Below are 21,674 nucleotides of genomic sequence, written 5' to 3' on the forward strand. Positions count from 1 at the left end.
GAATTATAAGCTAATGCTGAAGTCTTTGTGTGCTCTTTTTTTACTCTAATTGTTACTTCTAAATATTTTTATTTTTGTTTTTAATAATTAATGTATTCAATATTTTATTATCATTTTCATCAAAATCGTCGTTTCTCATTTCACTAGTATTTTTTGGTGTATGGTTGCGTTGAAGCGGAGTGATTTCTTCTCATTTTTTATCGATCACAATCGTAGGTATGTTTATTGTTGTATGAGTATAATTCGTTCTTAATACTATTTGAAGGGTAGAATTTCTATTTTTTTCTTATTATAACATTACAACTAAATCTATTTATACTGCTATTAATATTACTATAGATACTTACAAAACTATCGCTTATCCTATCATTGTAACTATTCTTTAGGAAATTATTTCTATCACTTTGGCTAATACTTAAGTAGGTACTCTTCTAAACTGTCTTTGAAGAAAAAAAAATTTTTGGTAGTTTGAGTATGTGTTTTGCTATGATTCTTCATTGAACCATCTACATGCAGTTTATCCATTGTATCATCCAAAAATTCACGCTGTCCTGTTTCCAATGTCCTGTAAGTAGTTACGTAAATGGTGTTAGCCCATGATGTTCGATCCTTCCCAGTAGAAAGGTATCATGGAATTTTAAACTTGAAATCTAAGAACAGTTATAGAAATAAATGTTGAAGGAAGAAGAGTTAGAGGAAGACCAAAAAAGAGATGGAGGGATGTTATTGAATGCGATTTGAGGACAGTTGATGTAAGCGTAAATGATGTGGGAAATCGTGTCAAGTGGAAGTTTAGGATAAGAGTGGTCGACCCCAAGTAGTTGGGATTAAGGCGAGGAAGAAGAAGAAGAAGAACTTATTATTTATGTATAAAAAGTCAATATATATAATTTTGTTGTTAAAAACTCACAAAATAAAGTAAATTCAGTGTTAATTTTATAATACGAAAAAATTTTACAAAAACACATCAAACATAAAAACTAAAAATTAATCATTCAACTAATTATCTAAAAGAGTACTCTTTTTGAAATCTGGATATTTACTGTGGTAATCATTTACTATTTAAAGCAAATAATGTTTTTATTTTTCATCGTTTGTTATTTTCGTATTAAACTCCTCCATTAGTTTAACACCCCTTTCAGCTATATCATTTACTACATTAATGCTATTAATAAGGTCTATTTATATCTTAAAATTTTTATCAGTGCTTCATAATGATAGGACAATAGTGAGAAAACTAGTATCTATATTAAAACGTTTGAAAAATTGCATTAATTTTCCACAAATAACATCTTCAAGATTTTTATTTAATATTCCAATAGCTTCTTTTGTATTCAATAAATATTTTTTTGGTACATTATCATCTGTATGGATTTTTAGGGCAGCTATAATTTTTCTTTTTTTATCAAATGGAACATTAGAATTAAAAAGTGATAATACCTTATACCAGGAGTCGGCAATTAGGTTCCATGGCGGTCCAAATAATTTGAAAAAAAAATTTTGAGGGCCAGATAAAACTTAAATATGTTTATTTTTGTATTACAAACATAGTTTAAGACAAATTATTTAATATAATATAAATTATGAAAGTATAAAACTTAAATTAATAAAATAATAAAAATACAAATTTATACATAAAAATTTACTTTACTTATTTTAATGAGAAAAATGACATTTCTTGTCCTGAGCTAATTTTTTGAAATTTGGTACTCTCGGAGAGCAACATATGCGCAGAGTGTTTTCAAGGTGGAGATCAGTTAATCTTGAACGATATTTATTCTTTAAAAACGTCATTTTGGAGAACGAAGTTTCACATATGTATGTGGAGCCAAACATGGTAGCTAATTTTATAGCCAGTTTTCTACAGTTAATGTACTTATCTAAAATATGCTTTGTCCAAAAATCTTCAGTAGATGCAGTTTTGTATTGTTGCAATGAAATATCTTCTTGCAATTCAATAATTTCTATTTGAAGTGAAGATTCTGGATATTGGAACAATTTCGTAGCTACGTCAAACCATTCTCCTGTTTGAGAAACTTCAAAAGGATTTTTTAAAAATTGCGAAAGTTTTCTAATTTCTGCAAAGTCTTTGAATCTCTTGGAAAATTCTTCGCTGAGATCGGACAAAAAACTTAAAAACACTGTGCAATCTATATTGGAATTATTTTTATATTCAAGCATTGTTGGAAAATGAATAAAATCTTGATTTTTAATATCTTGTTCAAATATTTCAAGTTTTAAGTTTTAAGTATAAGGCTTATACTATGGCGATAGATACCATAAATGACCACACATTTTTTTAACTGTAACTTCTGATATATTTTTATCTATTGACTGATAATTTACTAAGTTTTTTTAAAAATTTAAATCTTGGTATAGTGCATTAGAAGTAAGTGGTGCACTTAAGTTTAGTGCCTAACCCAAGCTCTTATGTATAATCTAATAATAAATATACAAATACTAGCTATTGATAGTTCTTCTTTATGGGTTAAATTTAATTGGTTTCGGAATATAAATATTTTTAAGCAATATAAAACTTTTACCATCCATCTAGCATGATGGATAACTTCCGGAAGTCTAAAGAAAACTCCCCTTAGGGGAACTCTACCAAGTAAAATAATTTTTAGTTCAAAAAACTAATCTTCTCTGGGTTGTTTGTTAAACAAATAGTTATTTGCAAAAATAGTTACATCATTTAATGTTTTTTTTACAAAGTCGTTCATTATACCTGACTCAAATTTGTTAGTGTCTATATTTCCCCAATTTTATTGAAATCGTTTAAATATTGGTACATCAGGACCACATAATAGACATAATTTAACTTCAAACACATTTTTAATACTATCTCGTATATGTGGTGTCGACATGGTAAATACAAAATATTACGTTCTAAGTAATTTTCTAATAACACGCAAGTACCTTTCAATCTACCCACATTTGAAGCCGTAGTATCACAGCAAAAAGCCTGTAAATTTTCTATAATACACCAATTAATAAGTATATGAAAAATAGCATCAGCCTGATCAACCTCTGTTCCCGTATCAATTGCTGGAACTCCTAGTAATTGACTCTTACCATTACATTAAGCAATAATGGAAAGTCTATCAACACTTTTTTTGTCCTATTAATGAAGGTAAAAGCTTACTATCCCAATGAATGACAACGGAATCTTTAATAGTTACCAAATAATTATTACGGATTTTTTCAGCGCGTTCTTTACGGAAACATATACATGAGTTTCGAATTGAAGATCTATTTATAATTAATTTTTCAACATCGTCACATAATGCCTCTGCTATTGAAAATAATATATGAACTGCATCTCTATCACTAATTTTACATTTATCGAGTGCAGCTGCAAATTTTGGCGTAATAATAGTTGGTCATTTAACGTACATTTTAGACGGTCTAGGCTTGTTAAAATCATCTTCAGTAACGTCAGACTATAATGACGAGCACATTTCTACTTGCGCAGCTAAAATACATACTTAATTATTAAATAATAATTCTAAAACAACATTAAACTAACTCAATGACTGTTTTTTTTTGCTTTTGCTGGTGGACGGCGTGAAGCCTATTTACTTTTGTCAAGCGGGTACCTATAACAAGTTATGTAAAATTTATGATTACTTTGTACTTACTATTTTATTGTATCCATGTGATTGGTTGCGTTTTCCTTGTAGTTAACGTTGCTGTTGGTGTTTGTATTTCCCTTTCAAGTTCATTGATGTGTTCATGCGTTGAACGGCTGTTTTTATGAAAGAATCGTACTGTATCTTCTCTAATCTGGTCTTTTATTGTCGTGGTATTTGCTGATTATCGGATGGTATGATTTGACACGAACATCGGAGATTTTGTAATGTATCGGAGGTTGATGTTTTGTGTTGCTTCAATCCTCTTCCAATTTGTACTTGTTACGTTTGATGCCCATGCTGGACCGGCGTAAGTTATTATTGGCTTGATGTACATTTTGTAAATGTTGATTTTTGTTTTCATCGGAAGCGGGCTGTGTTTGATCAGTACAGGGAAGAGTGCCCCTCTGCAGCGATTGGCTTTTTGTAATACTTCTAATACGTGTTTGTTGAATTTGAGTTTATGGTCGAGAGTGACACCGAGGTATTTTGCTTGGTTATTCCTTTGTATTTGGATGTCGTCAATATTGATTTTTATACGTACATTGTTTGGTTTTCTGTTGAATATGACCGCCATTGTTTTCAATGGGTTTACTTTAAGTTTCCAAGTCTTGAACCATTCTATTGTTACGTTGAGATGTTTTTGTAACTTGATTATTGCCCGGTTGTGGTTGATGTCTGATGCGTATAACATTGTGTCGTTGACAAATAGTAAAGTGGCGACTTGGTCGCTTGACGGGATATCGTTAGTGTACACCAGGTATAGAAGTAGAGATAGACAGCTACCTTGCGGTACTCCAGCGATGATCGGTCTTGCTGACGAGACAATGTTTTCTATTCTGACTCTGAAGGTTCTATTGCTAATGAATGATTTTATTATTTGGATTAACTTTATCGGATTGTTCAATTTGAATAATTTGCGGAGTAGACCTTCGTGCCAGACACAGTCGAACGCTTTTTCGACATCAAGGAAGACGGCTGCAGTTTTCTTGCGGTTGTTCGCATTACAACACAGTTTATCCACTAATTTAACTAGTTGATGAGTTGTCGAGTTATTGTGTCTGAATGCATACTGTTTGTCGCGAATTTTCGGTACTATAACTTCTTTTAAAAATCCTAGTATTATTCTTTCATAGATTTTCGATAGTAACGACAGCAGCGATATCGGTCTATAGTTGACTGCAACGTTGTGGTCTTCTCCTGGTTTTGGTATTGTAATTATAGTGGTGGATTTCCATGCGAGCGGAAAGTAACTGTGTCGTAAACAGCTGTTAAAGATTTTTATTAGCAATAGAATGGCTTTTGCGGGAGGCGATTAATAATTATGTCCAGAACGTCCGGTCTATGTACGGGGATCCTCGGGTAGAACATTGGCGTGGTTGGTGCGGTAATATTGTAATCCGAGTTGTTCATGTGGTTGTAGATTTTGTTGCCGGCCGGATTACTACAGCGACTGTTCCAACGTGGGTGTTTCGCATTGAAGTCTCATGTAACAATAAACCAGTCAGATGATGTCAAAATATTCAGGTCGTTTATGCTAATCTGTGTATTCGGTTTCTTGTAAACTGCGGTGATCATAACTTTTCTGTTGGTGAATGAAACTTCGATGCTAGTTGAAGCGATTTCGGTGTTCAATTTTATTTCTCGGTGGATTAATCTGCGGTGTACAAAAATCGCGGTTCCTCCGTGCGCTTTGCAGTTCTTGTCGTTAACGTTGTCCGTTCGGTATAGGTGATAATTTGGTATTTTGACACGAATTTTTGGATTATGTTTTATTTCGCAAATTAGAGCTACATTTGGTTTGGTTTTGATGAAGAGCGTATGGAGTTCGTTGATTTTGTGTTGCAATCCGTTAGCGTTCCATATTATAATTTTCATTTCAACGTTATTCATTTTGGTGAGATAGTATTTTTATAAATGAATTGATAATAGCTGGTATTTGAGTTTTCGGGTCGTCTGAATTTAAAATTGTTGTCATTAATTCTGTCAATAATTGGATAAGCATGTTGATATTGTTGAGTGGAGTTGATTTTGCGTTTGATCCTGCTGCTTTTGCATATAAAACGTGTTGTTGGTTATTGGTGGATTTTGTATTTGGTTTGTAGTTTGCGATGGTGCAGAACGTAGTACACTTTTCGGTGTTATGCTCGCTACATGAGTGTAAAACGGGCAACCTCAGTAGTTTGCCGTGTGTTGATCCCCACAGCATGGCGTATTACCACAGTTTCTTGACCCGTGGCCGAAGCGTTGACAGGAAAACCACTGTGAGTGACCAGTTTTTATGTAGGTTTCTACGGTGGTTTTGACAAAAAATAGTGACGTCATTTCGAAAATTTTTTTGGCCTTTAAGTTGTGTTTTAAAATAACCAGGCAGATCGGCATGGGTTTGCCCGGGTGGCCGAAACGTTTGACTAAAATCGGTTCGAAATTCTGGTTTTGTAATTCGTCGATAATTTCTTCGTTTGTAATTTCTGTTGGTATTCCTTTAACTACAACCTTCAGTTTGCGGTTTTCTGAAAGATAGAACGTATGAAATTTGATCGAATATTCGGTGAGTACGTGTTGTATGAGTCGGAATTAATCTATTGTAGCTGTCCATATATTTATTTGGTTGTCCGATGTAGATTTAGCAGAAGTTATGGAGCTGTCGAATTTTGGATTTTTGTTGAGGATGTGAGCGATTTTGCGGCAGTCTGAGAATGTTGATATAAAGATGGGTGGAATTTTTCTGATGTATAGATTTTTGTTTGCTGTTTGATAGTCTGAATTTGATGAGGTAGGTTTGGTTGGAAAAATAACTTGATGTTCTGACGCCACGTCGGAGTCGTACGACAAGTACATTGAATCGGAGTACGAAGTATTTGAGGGTGAATTTTTATTGGGTTTTTCTTTTTTGGTGATGGTTGTTTCCTTAGTTTCGGTTGAGCAGGATGAGGGGGTGTTGGGTCTCTTACGGCCCTTTTTGGATCTAGTCATGGGACTAGACGTTTAAAACTAATACTTATATTAAACTAAAACACTAACTTATAAACTAACTTAATCTAATTATAAAATAAACTAACCAGTGCTAGAAGCCTGGGTCGTTATTATCTGGTTTGATCCTGCGGTTGAAGTGGCAGCGATGAACGGGCTAGCCCGTAAAACGGTACTGGCGGTTCACTAGCACTTGACACTTGCACTTAGGAATTTATGTTAATTTTAATATTTATTAACTGAACTTACTACACTAAACTGAAGTTAATTAATAACAGTTTTGATGCTAAGTAGCGATTTACGTGAGCACGGTACTAAGGTACAAAACGGAATGATGGAGATAGCAATGACTGTATCTCGTCATAACTTATTTTACGACTTTTTTCGGACATCTTTAACTTTTCAATGGCTATTTTTTTTTTTTGTGCAATATTCAAATCAACTCCTAACATATTACCCGGACTTCCTTTTTGTCTTTGCATTAATAAAAAATCTCTATTTTCTTGTAATGACATTGAATTAAGAGCATCAACTTAAACAATGTCAAACAAATCATTTAGTTTTGAAATAAATTCTTCATATATTTTTTTTTTTTTGCTTGAGTGTCAGATTTTCTGTATTGCAGTTTTTGTAAATTTCCCATTCGTCGTAATATTTTTGAAGTTTTTTTATACAATACTGTTCAGCACTGATAGGTATACGCGCTTTTTGCCAAAAAATGCTTATATCTTTTATTGTCAGTTTAGAGCATTCAAGTGTGCTCAGGTTAACATGACGAATATTAAAAAAAAAACCGATATTACTTGTCTTATTGACGGTAATTCACTACCAATAATTTGGTTTGACGGGAAACTAATCAAAAATATAAATGTATCTTTTCGTAAAGTTTTTCATGAAGCCATTTTTATATGTATTGTTGGGGGGTGAGCGGGAATATTATTAACTCAATAAAAATTATTCGTACGCTCAAATTTATGTTTATTATATTTTTTTTATATTTCTCGTAACGCACCGAACAATGTCTCGCGGTGTACTGGCTTTAGATAAAAATACAATATAAGATAAGCGTCATGAAGTTTAGCGCCCGTTCGATATAACATAGGCCAGAACATGTATTAAAAAAATGTTAAAATATCACAATTATTGTAAAACATTAAAATGTATACGATCTAAAAATGATCATACGGACGCTGTAGAACTAATGAAAACAATAACCTGAAAAATGTATAGTTAGGACAAATATTAGTAATTTTGATTAAGGATTTGATAAAGACTTTATCGTCTTTTTAGTCATTCTTGTAATAAATTGTCACTTGATGGTTTGATAAAAGTTCATTGAAGATTAAACATTGCTGTTATGATAAAATACAAAAACCCAGCACTGGAGGGTCACGGCACAGTGGTGACGTAGCATAGTTGGATCAAGTATAATGATATCTGATAGTGATTAAAATCACTATCAAAAATAACGCTTCGAAACAAATCTTTAGATAGTGTTTAATTTTAAAAAATTGGAGGATTCTTCCAAAAGCTCATCACCTACTATTTCCTTATTAATATCCTGATTAAGATAAAGTATGTCGAATGAAAAAAGGATATAAATATTATTTCTCATAAAAAAATTGTGTTGATCCATACACTTTTTAATAAGTTATAGCATTATAAAGTTAAAAATGTAAAAAATAAATTCGAGAATTTTCACAGTAATTCACACTTTCAAAAGTTACGTTGAAAAAGTTGTCATTTCAAATTCCCCCTGTGGGCAGATAAAGGGTCAGATTTATAAAAAAAATATATCAAATGACATCGTACATCCTTAAAAAAAATCATATTGATTTGGTCATTTTTAAAAAAGTTATGGCAGTTTTAAGTAAAAAAAATTGAAACAATTTCGAAAATTAGAAATTTTAAAATTTGTAATTTTTTTGGAGGTTTCCCCCATTTACGGGGAACGAAGGAAATTTTTTCAATTTTTAAGGGTAATGTCTTCGACTAGATACGATTTGTGATCTTTTGACGTATCGTTAAAAGCAATCTGTTTGGTGAGACCTGAGAATAAGTGGTAATAGACACAAAAAAAAAAAAACACATCATAGTAAAATCAATACCTTTTCAGCTTCGCATCGAAGCTAAAATTACCAAGAGTTAAAAACTATAACTAACATTCACTTTATTTTGTGGGTTTTTAACAACAAAATTATATATATATTGTCTTTTTATACATCAATAATAAGTAAATCAAAAAATTTTTCAGAATATAATTTGTGTAAAATATTATTTTAAACAACTGTTATTCTTACAATTTTGTTGTGAATCCATTATTTCACGCGCTAAACTAAAAAAACTTTGAAAAATGTACGATTATCCTACATTTTTGAATTTTGAAACTTTAGGCCTTTTGTGGTATGGGTTAATTTTTTCTGATTTACCTGAAACATTGCGTAACTCATTTTTATAAGTATTGAAACTAAGTGAGATTGTATAATTTTTAAATTTTACATTAATTTTAAGAACCACCTGACTGTACTGCGAGTACAATAAGCATATATGATAAAAGTAAAAATAAATTACATGAATACATTTTGATGGAAGAAACCACTCATTTGTGACACTTCCCAATATTTTTAAATGTCATTAATATATAACCCCATCATATTCCAAGTAACTTATTTATTATTATTATTTTGAAAAAAAGGAATATCAAAGAATGAATTAACAGTTTTTTACTAGAACATTTAAATATATTATTTAAAGACAAATAAAACAATATTTTTATACTAAATAAAAATGTAATATTGTAAAGAATTATTAATTTGTTTATTTTAAGTAAAATTTTACTTTCTGAATTAACGTATTAATTTAAATATTGTAAATATTAAATTATATGTTTTATAAATCATATCGATATGCACAACGAATAAGGCAATAACTAACTTTTTTTATTTTTCAGGTGATTAAAAGTAAAATTTATTCTCTGATTACAGTCTATATGTTTAGTAATTAGTTCTAAGCAGTGTTGGGAAAGTTCCTTTTTAAATGGAATTCGTTCCGGTCCCCGTTCATTTTCTAAAATATGAACTCGTTCCAGATCCTAATTCTTTATATTAAGAAGGAACTTGTTCCAGATCCAGTTCCTCCAAAATAAGAACTCGTTCCACTCTTCGTTCCTTTTATAAGTTATTTAAAAAATTGTGGCAATGAGATCATGATAACGGTCATCAATGATTTTCATCAGCAGTCGAATACAAAACAAATTTGTAGTATTCCTTATCTAAAAGTATTCGAAAATTATATTTATAAGCAGGTAGTAAATGCTAACGACTTGTGTCAACGCGACCAATGTCTATTGTCTACATATAAGTTAGAAATAATAAATCAGAAAACCCAAAACTTTAACATAAATTAGTTAACAAGAAACGACGATAATATTCGGTGCATTATTTAATATATGTACACATATATTAAATATTTACTGTATACCTACATGTGATAATAACTCTATCTATAATCAATTGATTCATTTAAACAGCCTACGATCTCGGCTGGGTATATAGGGGACTTCCATTGTCAAAAGTCAACTAAAAATACCATAATATTTTAATGTCTAGATACGAAGAAAACTACACTAAAACATGTTTATAAAAAATTTTAGGAACTGTAATTTCCGTTCACGTTCCTTAAAAAATGGAATTTGTTCATTTTCCTCGTTCCTTTATTTTAAAAGGAAGCAGTTCCTAGCATCGTTCCTTCAAAAAGAACTCGTTCCAGGAATCCGTTCCTTTTGGAACTAGTTCCTTCTCAACACTGGTTCTAAGTAGGTTAATTTCGATTCAACCTGAGCATCGAAGCTAAAACATAAGATGACCAATCAAGAATTGTAAGTAAGAATAAAGTTTTCATTTCATGATAACATAGTGCACTATGTTCATTTAAATTATAAATATATATTTTTAATTTTACCATAATTTTATTTAAAAATGTTATATTTTATTTATACCTTATATTATAATTGATAAAATGAGTCCAGATATGAGCACATTAGATTATTGCAATTAAGGTTGTAAGTGGACAAATCTAAAGATCACAATTTTAATTTACTTTTAGTTAATTAGCATTTAATAAACACAACTTAAGCATTGAAACTTAAAATTAAAACTATTTTTTATTAAATTTATTTATTTAACTATTAAACAAGATAAACACAACAAACAATAAAAACTATGCCATAGTAACTAGCCAAAGTTATAAATATTTTTCAAATTTAAGATTAAATTGTGGCCGTCGAAATTTCTAGAATTAATTGACAGTCTTAGTGAATATTTTACTCACATGATATTTGCGTCGGTATAAATAAATTATGTGTTATTTTATTTAAAAATTAAAAACAATAATGATATACATTATTATTTATTATGAGATACAAAACTAGCAATTTGTATAAAGATCATTGCTAGTTATATATATATATATATATAACAAAAGCAAACTACATATTGAAAATAACCTCTAAGTGTGTAACCGCCCGTATTAAGACAACGCCCTACTTATTTTAATGTTATGTTTTAAATATAGACTGGTATTTAATTAAAATAGAAATCTGAGAACATTGTTTAATATATATAAATAGACGTGTTTTTTTTTTTTGGATAAAAAAATATCAATTACTTTTTCCTTATGCTCTCAAATAGATTTCTTTAGAATGACTTAATCAAAAGCATATAAATTTGCACTAACAAATACAACTGTTACAAGTATTGAACAATATTTTATTAGCTCGATTAAAAAACTCTTTAGAAATATTTTGATATTAAAATTGACTAATGTAATATTTGTGTTAATAAATTCACTAACCTTCTTCGTTTATGTTAAAAAGAATCCAAATAATACACAAAATAAATAGTATTCACTAGTTTATATAGTAGAGCCAATATCAGTTTAATACTTTATTCAACTTGATTTCTTAATTTTTCACTAAAACAAATTCAATGTTATGTGTACAATAAATTACATTTAGAAAAAATATATTTATACTTTAATTAAAAACTTACAACTCGTCCAAATATTAACAATATATTATTGTAACCTAGGAGACGTATAATTCTTAATTAAATTACTATAATAAAATATTTAGCCCACTTATTTTAAAATCTATGACACATGAATAATTTAAAAAAAATTGAATTGGTTTTTAAGTTTAATAATAAGATGTCTATTTTATTTTTAGTCTACTATTTTTAAATTGCATTTTTTTTTTCCAATACGAAGACTGGTTAAATGATTAATGATGTTTCTCTCCACTTGTCTATGTCGCTTATAATCCTCTTTATCTCCCAGTATGTTCCTATTCCGGTATCTTCCATCACTTACTTCAGAAATGGAGTTCTGAGCCTTTCTCTTCCAGGTTTTCCTTCGATTTTTCCCTCCGATTATTATTGTGGTTATCCAAGGACTATTCCTTATTACGTGTCCGATCCACGCTTTCCTCCTCAGTTTTAACCTATTCCATATTGATTTTTAGATATTCATTCCCCTGAAAACCTCATCATTTTTTATCTTTTCCGTCCATGAAATTTTTAACACTCTTCTCCAACACCATACTTCAAAGGCTTCTATTTTGGCTTTTTCAGCCTTCATTATTGTCCAAGTCTCTGCTCCATAGAGAGCTACACTCCACACAAAGCTTTTTATAAGTGCTTTCCTGGTGTCCAGACTTATTCTGTTTGAAATAAAAAGATTTCTCTTTTTATAATAGGCTTGTTTGGCCTGCGCAATTCTACACACTATACCTGTATGGCTTTTCCTATCGCTTGTAATTTTGTTCCCCATGTATGTGAATCTTTGAACTGTCTCCAGCAATATTCCATCTAAAGTTATATTTGCATAAATGTACTGTTTGCTACATATAAGGATCTTGTTTTTCGTTGGTTTATTTTCATGTAGTGTTCTTTAAGCGTGTCGTTAATTTTTTCGAGTATGTTAGTTATGTCTTTTTCACTTTCTCCGATTACAGCAATATCGTCCACAAAACGTAACATTTGCACATTCCTCCTATCTTTACTCCTCCAATATTTTCTTTCCTTACTTCTTTTAAGGCTTCTTCTGTATATAGATTAAATAAGATAGGTGATAGATTGCGCCCTTGTCATACCCCCTTGGCAATTTTATCCTCCATCACGTTGTTACCTTTTTTAGCTTTTATAACTGCGATTTCATTGATATACAGATTATGTATAATTTTTATATCGTTATAGTCTATTTCAATGTTTTCCATAATCTTAAATAGTTTTGTCCATTTAACATTATCGAAGGACTTCTCCAGATCTAAGAAGGCAATAAACAGTGATTTGTTGATTCTAAACATTTTCTCTATGATTATTCTTAAGCATATTATCGTCTCTCTAATGCCTCTATTTTTCCTGAAACCAAAATGGTCTTCAGCTAAAGTGGTCTAATAATTTAATATAATATATTTATTTATTTAAAAATATTGAATTATAAAAGATGTACTTATAAATAATTTTCTGGCTGGGATCCGGATTTAAACCATAGTTTTCGAATACATATTCGCTGTTTTTTAATTTTTTTTGATATGTGGGTTCAATTATGTATTTTTGTTACATATTGTTGTATTAATTGAAATATATATTTTTGAAATTATCGAATTTAATTATAAAACATGATTTTACACAATCTACTTAGATTTTATTAATATAGCAATGTAATTCATTATAAATGAAATTATATTGAATATAATCAGCTATGGTACATCACCAATATTCAATAACAAAGGCCAATATTAACTTTACTACGCAGTTGTTAATTTATGTAAACTGTGTGATTTGCTTATATCATTGAAAAATGTTATGACAGCATTATTTTTTTAAATCAATATAAAAATTAGCATGAAATTAATGAAAAAAAAATGGTTAGCTGTTTATTATTAATTTAATATGTCTACTACCTTTTTTAGGAATAAATTTAATTTATAACGTTGAAAAATATTGTTTCAAAAATCTCTAAATACGTCAAATCGGAATCAATATTACTCGTCATGCTCTTCGCTAAGACCATTATTAAAATTTAAAATAGTTTGAGATCACTTGTAAAATACAAATTAAGGTAAACATTTAGTTATTCGAATTTTTGTTAGCATTGAAATCTACTCCTAAGTTGGTCTATTATTGAAACAAAAATTTATATTAATATTAATTAAAATGGAATTAGCTATTTATTTATTTGAAAGTTTATCTGTGTAATTTAATACGTTATGACACTGGGATCTGAATTATACAATAATATATAAAAATAATACTTTATAAAAACATAATTTAATACAAATAAGTTCAATATGGTACTGAAAAACAGTGAAATACGATATTTTGTATGTTTACTAGTCGGTACGGTCGCTAGTATATATTGAGTCAACTGTTGTATACATGCATATACGTCGAGTATTTATTGCGTTCTTTATTTATTTCCAAGCTTTTCGTTGTTTGAACATCGTTATGGTACGAACAGCTTCTCAAATAGTGGTCAAATTTTCTCAAAAAAATATGGCACCTTCGAAAGCGAAAAAAGTTACGGCTTCTCATCCAACTACAGCCACGATGGTTCTAGAAGCTTTGAAAGAATTGAAAGAAAAAAAAGGATCTTCGATTATAACCATTAAGAAATTTTTAAATGCCAACTATAAGGTAGATACTACTAAATTGGGGCCGTTCATTAAAAAATTCCTTGTGACTGCAGTTGCCGATGGTCAAATATTACAAACCAAAGGTAAAGGTGCAAATGGTCATTTCAAGTTACCAAGCCAAGTTATAAAAAAGGTAAACAGTAAAAAAATTAATGAAAAGAAAATTCCCGTTGTTAAAAAATTATCCACAACCAAGAAGTCCAAATTGATTAAACATCCTGCCAAAATAATAAAGATTCCATCTGTGAAAGAGCCATCATCTAAGATTAAGAAGACTACTACTAAAGCGAAGAATTCATTGGCTACTATTGTTAAGCTTCCCAAATCCAAGAGAGTTGTATCAATTTCTAAATGAATAATTTAAATACCTCTCCCTTTTCTACTTAAAACGGTCCTTTTCAGGACCACCATTAACATTACTAATTAATTGAAAGTCGAAGATTTTCCATTAATTTATGTTAAATTTACACTAAAAAAAAATTATACAAAGTTTAAATTATATAAATAAATTAAAAATAAGTTAAACATAGCAATCCAAAAATAGAAGTTAATAACTATTTGAAAAAATATACTATTTCATTGAATATTGTTAAATAACTCATGTTATTTTAACTAATAAACAACATATTAGTCATGCAAAAAAATTACTGATTACATAAATTATATTATTATTATTAGCATTTATTTTTAACTGATTTGATCTAGTTTTTCAAGATAATTATTAACCAGGTTAAAAAAATATATATTATTATTATTTTTATAATTTTCAAGAAAACAGGCACCACCATCAATGACTTGGTGTTTACTAATTGGTACGTTTACTAAACCTAATTCATTTCAAAATGCATTTACTAGTTAGTACGTTAGCTAAAAAGATTCTATTAGCGTATCATTAATTAGTAATGTTAATGGTGGTCCTGAAAAGGACCGTTTTAAGTAGAAAAGGGAGAGGTATTTAAATTATTCATTTAGAAATTGATACAACTCTCTTGGATTTGGGAAGCTTAACAATAGTAGCCAATGAATTCTTCGCTTTAGTAGTAGTCTTCTTAATCTTAGATGATGGCTCTTTCACAGATGGAATCTTTATTATTTTGGCAGGATGTTTAATCAATTTGGACTTCTTGGTTGTGGATAATTTTTTAACAACGGGAATTTTCTTTTCATTAATTTTTTTACTGTTTACCTTTTTTATAACTTGGCTTGGTAACTTGAAATGACCATTTGCACCTTTACCTTTGGTTTGTAATATTTGACCATCGGCAACTGCAGTCACAAGGAATTTTTTAATGAACGGCCCCAATTTAGTAGTATCTACCTTATAGTTGGCATTTAAAAATTTCTTAATGGTTATAATCGAAGATCCTTTTTTTTCTTTCAATTCTTTCAAAGCTTCTAGAACCATCGTGGCTGTAGTTGGATGAGAAGCCGTAACTTTTTTCGCTTTCGAAGGTGCCATATTTTTTTGAGAAAATTTGACCACTATTTGAGAAGCTGTTCGTACCATAACGATGTTCAAACAACGAAAAGCTTGGAAATAAATAAAGAACGCAATAAATACTCGACGTATAAGCATGTATACAACAGTTGACTCAATATATACTAGCGACCGTACCGACTAGTAAACATACAAAATATCGTATTTCACTGTTTTTCAGTACCATATTGAACTTATTTGTATTAAATTATGTTTTTATAAAGTATTATTTTTATATATTATTGTATAATTCAGATCCCAGTGTCATAACGTATTAAATTACACAGATAAACTTTCAAATAAATAAATAGCTAATTCCATTTTAATTAATATTAATATAAATTTTTGTTTCAATAATAGACCAACTTAGGAGTAGATTTCAATGCTAACAAAAATTCGAATAACTAAATGTTTACCTTAATTTGTATTTTACAAGTGATCTCAAACTATTTTAAATTTTAATAATGGTCTTAGCGAAGAGCATGACGAGTAATATTGATTCCGATTTGACGTATTTAGAGATTTTTGAAACAATATTTTTCAACGTTATAAATTAAATTTATTCCTAAAAAAGGTAGTAGACATATTAAATTAATAATAAACAGCTAACCATTTTTTTTTCATTAATTTCATGCTAATTTTTATATTGATTTAAAAAAATAATGCTGTCATAACATTTTTCAATGATATAAGCAAATCACACAGTTTACATAAATTAACAACTGCGTAGTAAAGTTAATATTGGCCTTTGTTATTGAATATTGGTGATGTACCATAGCTGATTATATTCAATATAATTTCATTTATAATGAATTACATTGCTATATTAATAAAATCTAAGTAGATTGTGTAAAATCATGTTTTATAATTAAATTCGATAATTTCAAAAATATATATTTCAATTAATACAACAATCAGTGGGTAGAAATTATGTCTTTAGATTTTTAATATTTTTTTTAATGTAGTGTAAAATATTAATAAAAATATATACAACTACACATGAAAAGTACTTTTCGTAAATATAATTATAATTTATTAATACGACAATTAAAAAAAAACAACATTCTTTAAACAGACAAAAATGACCGATCACTCAACGCTCCGGGGCCCAGCACGGCGGAGGGTCAAGCACACACTGACTTTATCTAGCGATGGGCCTTATCGCCTTTATGACAATATACAGAATACTACATTTATGAGTATGTTTTTTTTTGGCTATCCAATATTTATAAAGTTATAGTAGTTAAATTTCGTATTACTAAAAAATAGCTTAGATCTAAATATGTAATGATGCATTGGGTTTCGCTTAATTAAAATAATTAACCCTTTGTTTACAAACATTTTTGAAAAAAACATTGTAATTTAACTTGAAATAGAGTAGCCAATAGTTTATAAGAACTGTTCATTAGGTTAATAGTTAAATTACCTTAACGGAATATCAAAAAAATGTATTAATCATAAAATAAATTATACTGTAATTAATTTTTACTTTAAAAATCATGAGTTATTGATTAAAATAACTTTTGAAGTTTTCAATCTGTTTTATAAAAATATTATCAAAAAATACTTTTTACAGTTGAAGATATTTTCACCAGGATTATGTTATTTGTTGAAAATTATTCAGTTTTACAAATCAAACACGTTAAAGGACTGGGGGGATAATACGCATTAGGTAATACCACGCAGCTCTGTATCTAATAAACACAGACTTAGACGATTAATAATTCAAAGGCCTTGTTTAAAATTTAACCATAATAACATATTTTAACCCTCGTATATTATTATTAAATTTCAGCCCTTGAAGAAACTGAGTAAAAAAAAAATGTATTTGCTTTTATCAATAATCAGATTCATTTGAAAAATATTCGCATTATTACTTAAAACTTTGGGTAATAATGATTGGATTTTTTTTTTTTTAATGAGTTAATATTTAAAAGCTGTGTCATAAAATATTGAAAAATCAATATACATATATGGATTTTCCAATATGTTATGAGAAAACTAATAACTAAATATTTTGCGTTACTTATTTCTTTTTATATTTATATTTTACAATTTGTTATGTTGCGGTGTTCCGATGACGTCATACCAAAATGAGAATGGAATAAACGCTCCAGAGATGGCATTGCGTTCGGTATCGGCGGTGGCAGTTAACCACGCCTCGTTTCCTATAAATGGAGGAAATCCCCTCAAAAATTATTATATTTAAAAACGATAAATTTTAAAAATTAAAAATTTTTTTTTTTTTTTTACTAATTTTTAATGAATATTAAAATAATTTTTAGAATAAAAATTAAATATATTCATGTACTCAACATTAATTGCCCAGTAAAATAAAATAAAAAGTAGACCTATATTAAATTTATAAGAATTTTTATAATAATGTCGGAACACACATCTTATGACAAATTATATTTTTAGATCATGTTGATAATTATAAAACGATTGATAGTAACCTGTTTAAAACAAAATAGTTTTTAAGCACTATATATTTTTTGGAATTTATATCGGCGCTATTTCAAAGTGTGTATACCTCGTTGAACTCAAAAAATGTATTTTTGATATCAAAATGACAGAAAAAATAACGGCATGGTTATATTATTTTCATACGTCCTTCTAAGAAATAAGAAAATCTATGTTTAATATTTACAAAGAAATAAACCACTAAATATGTTAGTGACCAAAATTTCATAAAGCCAATGCAAAGATTTTTATAATATTATTCCAAAGAATAATGTATTAATAAACAGTTTTTCGTAACAAACATTTTGTAATTTTTTTTTTTTTTAACCTCATTATTATATTATGTTTTAATTGACTCCCGAATAAAAGGAAAATTTATTTGTCTTCCGTCCATTTTGCACGACAGCGTTGATATATATTATATAATTATTAAGAATTTTTGAGCTTGGTCACGCAAAAATGATAAACAACTAAAAATTTGAAATCTTCATTTTTCATGAATATATCATAGCTTTCTTGGATTGCTGTATTGTTTGAAACGTTTACAGATGTATCGACGTTTTCAGTTATGAGCTGACAATTCGGACTCGTTGCAGGGTCAATCTTTAAAGTGATAATTAGAGGTCTTGGTTTTAACTATACAGTAGTCGGGCTTAGCTTGTTGCGGTTTGTGTATATATTAGTTGATAACTGATATCGTCGATGTTGTTTTTATCGTGTTGTTGATACCAGCTGTCACTATGTTATTTACGGCATTTTTGTTATTTAGATCTTTTCTACACTGGCAATTTTTGTTACGTTAATTGTAGTCTTTTCACTCGTGAAGTTATTTTCCTTGTTTGTTGGTTTTCTTTTTGCTTGGTGTATAATAGGTCATAATTTTTCCATATCAATTATGCTCAATAATTTGAGTTGAATTATTATAAATAAAATTTCAAAAATGTCAAATAATGAAAATATCAAAAAGGATTAGTCAATGGAGGGAATCTATTTCTCTAATCACTTTCCATTTGAATGCCACTGGTATACTTGATCAATATCAACGAAAAGCTAAATATAAATTTCCTCTATTCACCTATCGTTTGATCGTCACTTAAAGAACTCATTTTTTAAATTTCAGAAAATACGTTACATTTTACAAAGTAACCATTTTTTATAAAAACTCAACAAAAAATATTGAGTAGTTATTTAATTTATGTTGATACAATAAAAAATTTTAGTGATTTTTTTACTATAACCCACGAAATTATTCACAGATACACAGCGTTTCTTAAAAATTACGACTTAATTGAGAAATATGCTTTTTGATTTGCCAGTTAATGTATTTAATTTAAAAAACAAAGTTGACAACATTACAAAGTATAAGGGAGAAACAAAAGTAACAAAAAATTATTATTGTAGGTTATGATAAAAAAATCACACTACACGTATGATTTAAATATTATGTTTGAAAAAAAAACAGCAAAACAAAATAAATTTGTTAATGACAAATCGGTAATACTTTATGACAAATTATCACTTATAGTGTTTCACATTTCCTAAAATAGTTATCATTTATCAATTATCAATGGTATAAACTTTTAACATTTTAACCATAGAGTAGATAAAATCTTATCTATTCTGTATTTTAACGTTACATTTCTTTGGCATATTTTTAGGTTATGGTACATATAGGTTTATTTTTTCAATTCATCATTTCTAATGTGTAAAAACTTCTAAGTGATTATTAGTTAAAAAAATTTTAGTTATTACTTGAATTTTGGTTGTTTGAATTTCTCGCTTATTTGAAAATGGATACTATAATTGATCGCGGAGCACCAAAAACTCAAAATTTTGAACCATACGCAAGCAATGGAGGGTAAAAAAAATAAAATACTACTTTTATAACCTACATTGATAAATATGAATTATCTACCATTAGTTCTCTTGTTGCCATCAGTGGCAAGAACTTTGCGATTGTTGCATCAGATACTCGTCTTAGTGAAGGATATATGATATTTTCTCGAAAACAGCCAAAACTTTTTCAACTTTCTGATAAGTCTGTGCTGGGGTGTACAGGATGTTGGTGTGATACATTATCTTTGACCAACATTGTACATACTCAAATGAAGGTAATATATATATAAATTATTTATTTTTCCTTAATCATCAACAAATTTTATCTAACCAAAGTTATTACTACCAAATTTATCATTCTACATCACTTGCAATTATTAGTTCTTAGTTATTAGTAATTAATTCAACCAATTGTTTGAAAAACAACTTATTTTACTATTAGTAAATATTTTATCTATTAATTCATAACATTCATATATTTAATTGGTATATTATAAAAAAAATTATTTTAGTCGTACTTGTATGATCATAATACTGTAATGCAACCTGGATCAATTGCTCAGTTATTGTCTACATTATTGTACAGTCGGCGTTTCTTTCCATACTACGTCTACAATGTTCTTGCAGGCCTTGATGAGAATGGTGAAGGCTGTCTTTATAGTTATGATCCCGTTGGCCATTGTGAAAAAGTATCATACACTGCAGGCGGTAGTTCTGGTGTTCTTATGCAACCATTCTTAGATAGTTGGGTAAGTACTAGTTTTTTTTATAAAAATATATGTTACTGTTATATGGTTTATTTTAAATTTTATTATTCAAATTAACATTTATAAATGAAAACTCATTAATTTATATATTTTAGACCTCAGTGTTTATTTTTCCTAAAAAATTATCTAACTTAATACTGATAGATTGAAGAATACTGATGAATCATAAATCAAGACCATCAAAATAGTTTTATTCTTTTATAAATAATAATCATTACTTATTTTATTTTTCCCAACATTATGTAATATACAAAATTATTCTAAGAATTATGATTAATAATTTAATAAAAATGTATTAATTCATTTTTGCTGCAAGAATACAAAATTTTAATATAAAGAATTTTAAGTAGTGCAATTAATACATTTTAGTAGGATAATACAATATTTCATTGATAAAATAAGTATTACACTAGTTAAATCCTAATAGAATTTGTTTTATTATAAATAATTTTCAAGCTAATTACTTATTTTAGTTTGAATATATTTAGTAAATTACTTTTTTTATAGTTGGGGAATCGCTCAGTAGAAAATCCTGTATCTGAAGAAGAAGCATTAAAATTAGTTAAAGATGCATTCACAGCTGCTGGAGAACGTGATATTTACACTGGAGATGAAGTTGTTTACAATATTATTAAAAAAGATGGTATCCAAACTGGTTTAATGCAACTTCGTAAAGATTAGAAAAATTTTCTGTGATTATATTAATACTATATTTAAATTTATTTAATAAAATCATTTACTAATGGTGGTATAAAAAAAATCTGGTAATACACTTATATTTCAAATTATAATTGATAATTTTTGTTTTATGTCCATTCTGTGTGACTAAAGAA

The 21,674-nt window shown here is 28.5% G+C and overlaps 3 protein-coding genes and 1 long non-coding RNA gene across 4 annotated transcripts in view; 2 read left to right on the forward strand and 2 right to left on the reverse strand.

The window, feature by feature from the left end:
- Positions 1 to 10,577, reverse strand: part of LOC126896072 (uncharacterized) — a 35,530-nt gene extending 24,953 nt beyond the window's left edge. Inside the window, exons 1-3 of the long non-coding RNA XR_007701768.1 lie at positions 9,540 to 10,577; positions 8,906 to 9,034; positions 348 to 565 (exon numbers count right to left, since the gene is read on the reverse strand). This is a non-coding gene — a long non-coding RNA (uncharacterized LOC126896072). The remainder of the gene's footprint in view (positions 1 to 347; positions 566 to 8,905; positions 9,035 to 9,539) is intronic.
- Positions 10,578 to 14,029: 3,452 nt separating this feature from the next.
- LOC126896071 (histone H1, orphon-like) lies at positions 14,030 to 14,721 on the forward strand. Its single transcript, XM_050668519.1, has one exon. The coding sequence runs from the start codon at positions 14,042 to 14,044 to the stop codon at positions 14,651 to 14,653; it is 612 nt and encodes a 203-aa protein (XP_050524476.1). The 5' UTR covers positions 14,030 to 14,041; the 3' UTR covers positions 14,654 to 14,721.
- A 473-nt stretch (positions 14,722 to 15,194) lies between these two features.
- LOC126896070 (histone H1, orphon-like) lies at positions 15,195 to 15,881 on the reverse strand. The gene has a single exon (XM_050668518.1). The coding sequence runs from the start codon at positions 15,872 to 15,874 to the stop codon at positions 15,263 to 15,265; it is 612 nt and encodes a 203-aa protein (XP_050524475.1). The 5' UTR covers positions 15,875 to 15,881; the 3' UTR covers positions 15,195 to 15,262.
- A 4,029-nt stretch (positions 15,882 to 19,910) lies between these two features.
- Positions 19,911 to 21,632, forward strand: LOC126896069 (proteasome subunit beta type-1). Its single transcript, XM_050668516.1, has 4 exons — positions 19,911 to 20,096; positions 20,160 to 20,349; positions 20,587 to 20,823; positions 21,349 to 21,632. The coding sequence occupies exons 1-4, from the start codon at positions 20,029 to 20,031 to the stop codon at positions 21,520 to 21,522; spliced, it is 669 nt and encodes a 222-aa protein (XP_050524473.1). The 5' UTR covers positions 19,911 to 20,028; the 3' UTR covers positions 21,523 to 21,632.
- The last annotated feature ends 42 nt before the right edge of the window (positions 21,633 to 21,674 follow it).

The sequence above is a fragment of the Daktulosphaira vitifoliae genome, unplaced genomic scaffold (assembly GCF_025091365.1).
Source record: "Daktulosphaira vitifoliae isolate Bord-2020 unplaced genomic scaffold, ASM2509136v1 Scaffold_1, whole genome shotgun sequence".
NCBI classification, from domain to species: domain Eukaryota; kingdom Metazoa; phylum Arthropoda; class Insecta; order Hemiptera; family Phylloxeridae; genus Daktulosphaira; species Daktulosphaira vitifoliae.

Coding starts and splice junctions, on each gene's coding strand:
- LOC126896069 (XM_050668516.1), top strand. CDS start 20,029: ATGGATACTATAATTGATCGCGGAGCACCAAAAACTCAAAATTTTGAA. Junction 20,350..20,586: donor TTGTACATACTCAAATGAAG/GTAATATATATA, acceptor AAATTATTTTAG/TCGTACTTGTATGATCATAA. Junction 20,824..21,348: donor AACCATTCTTAGATAGTTGG/GTAAGTACTAGT, acceptor CTTTTTTTATAG/TTGGGGAATCGCTCAGTAGA.
- LOC126896070 (XM_050668518.1), bottom strand. CDS start 15,874: ATGCTTATACGTCGAGTATTTATTGCGTTCTTTATTTATTTCCAAGCT.
- LOC126896071 (XM_050668519.1), top strand. CDS start 14,042: ATGCATATACGTCGAGTATTTATTGCGTTCTTTATTTATTTCCAAGCT.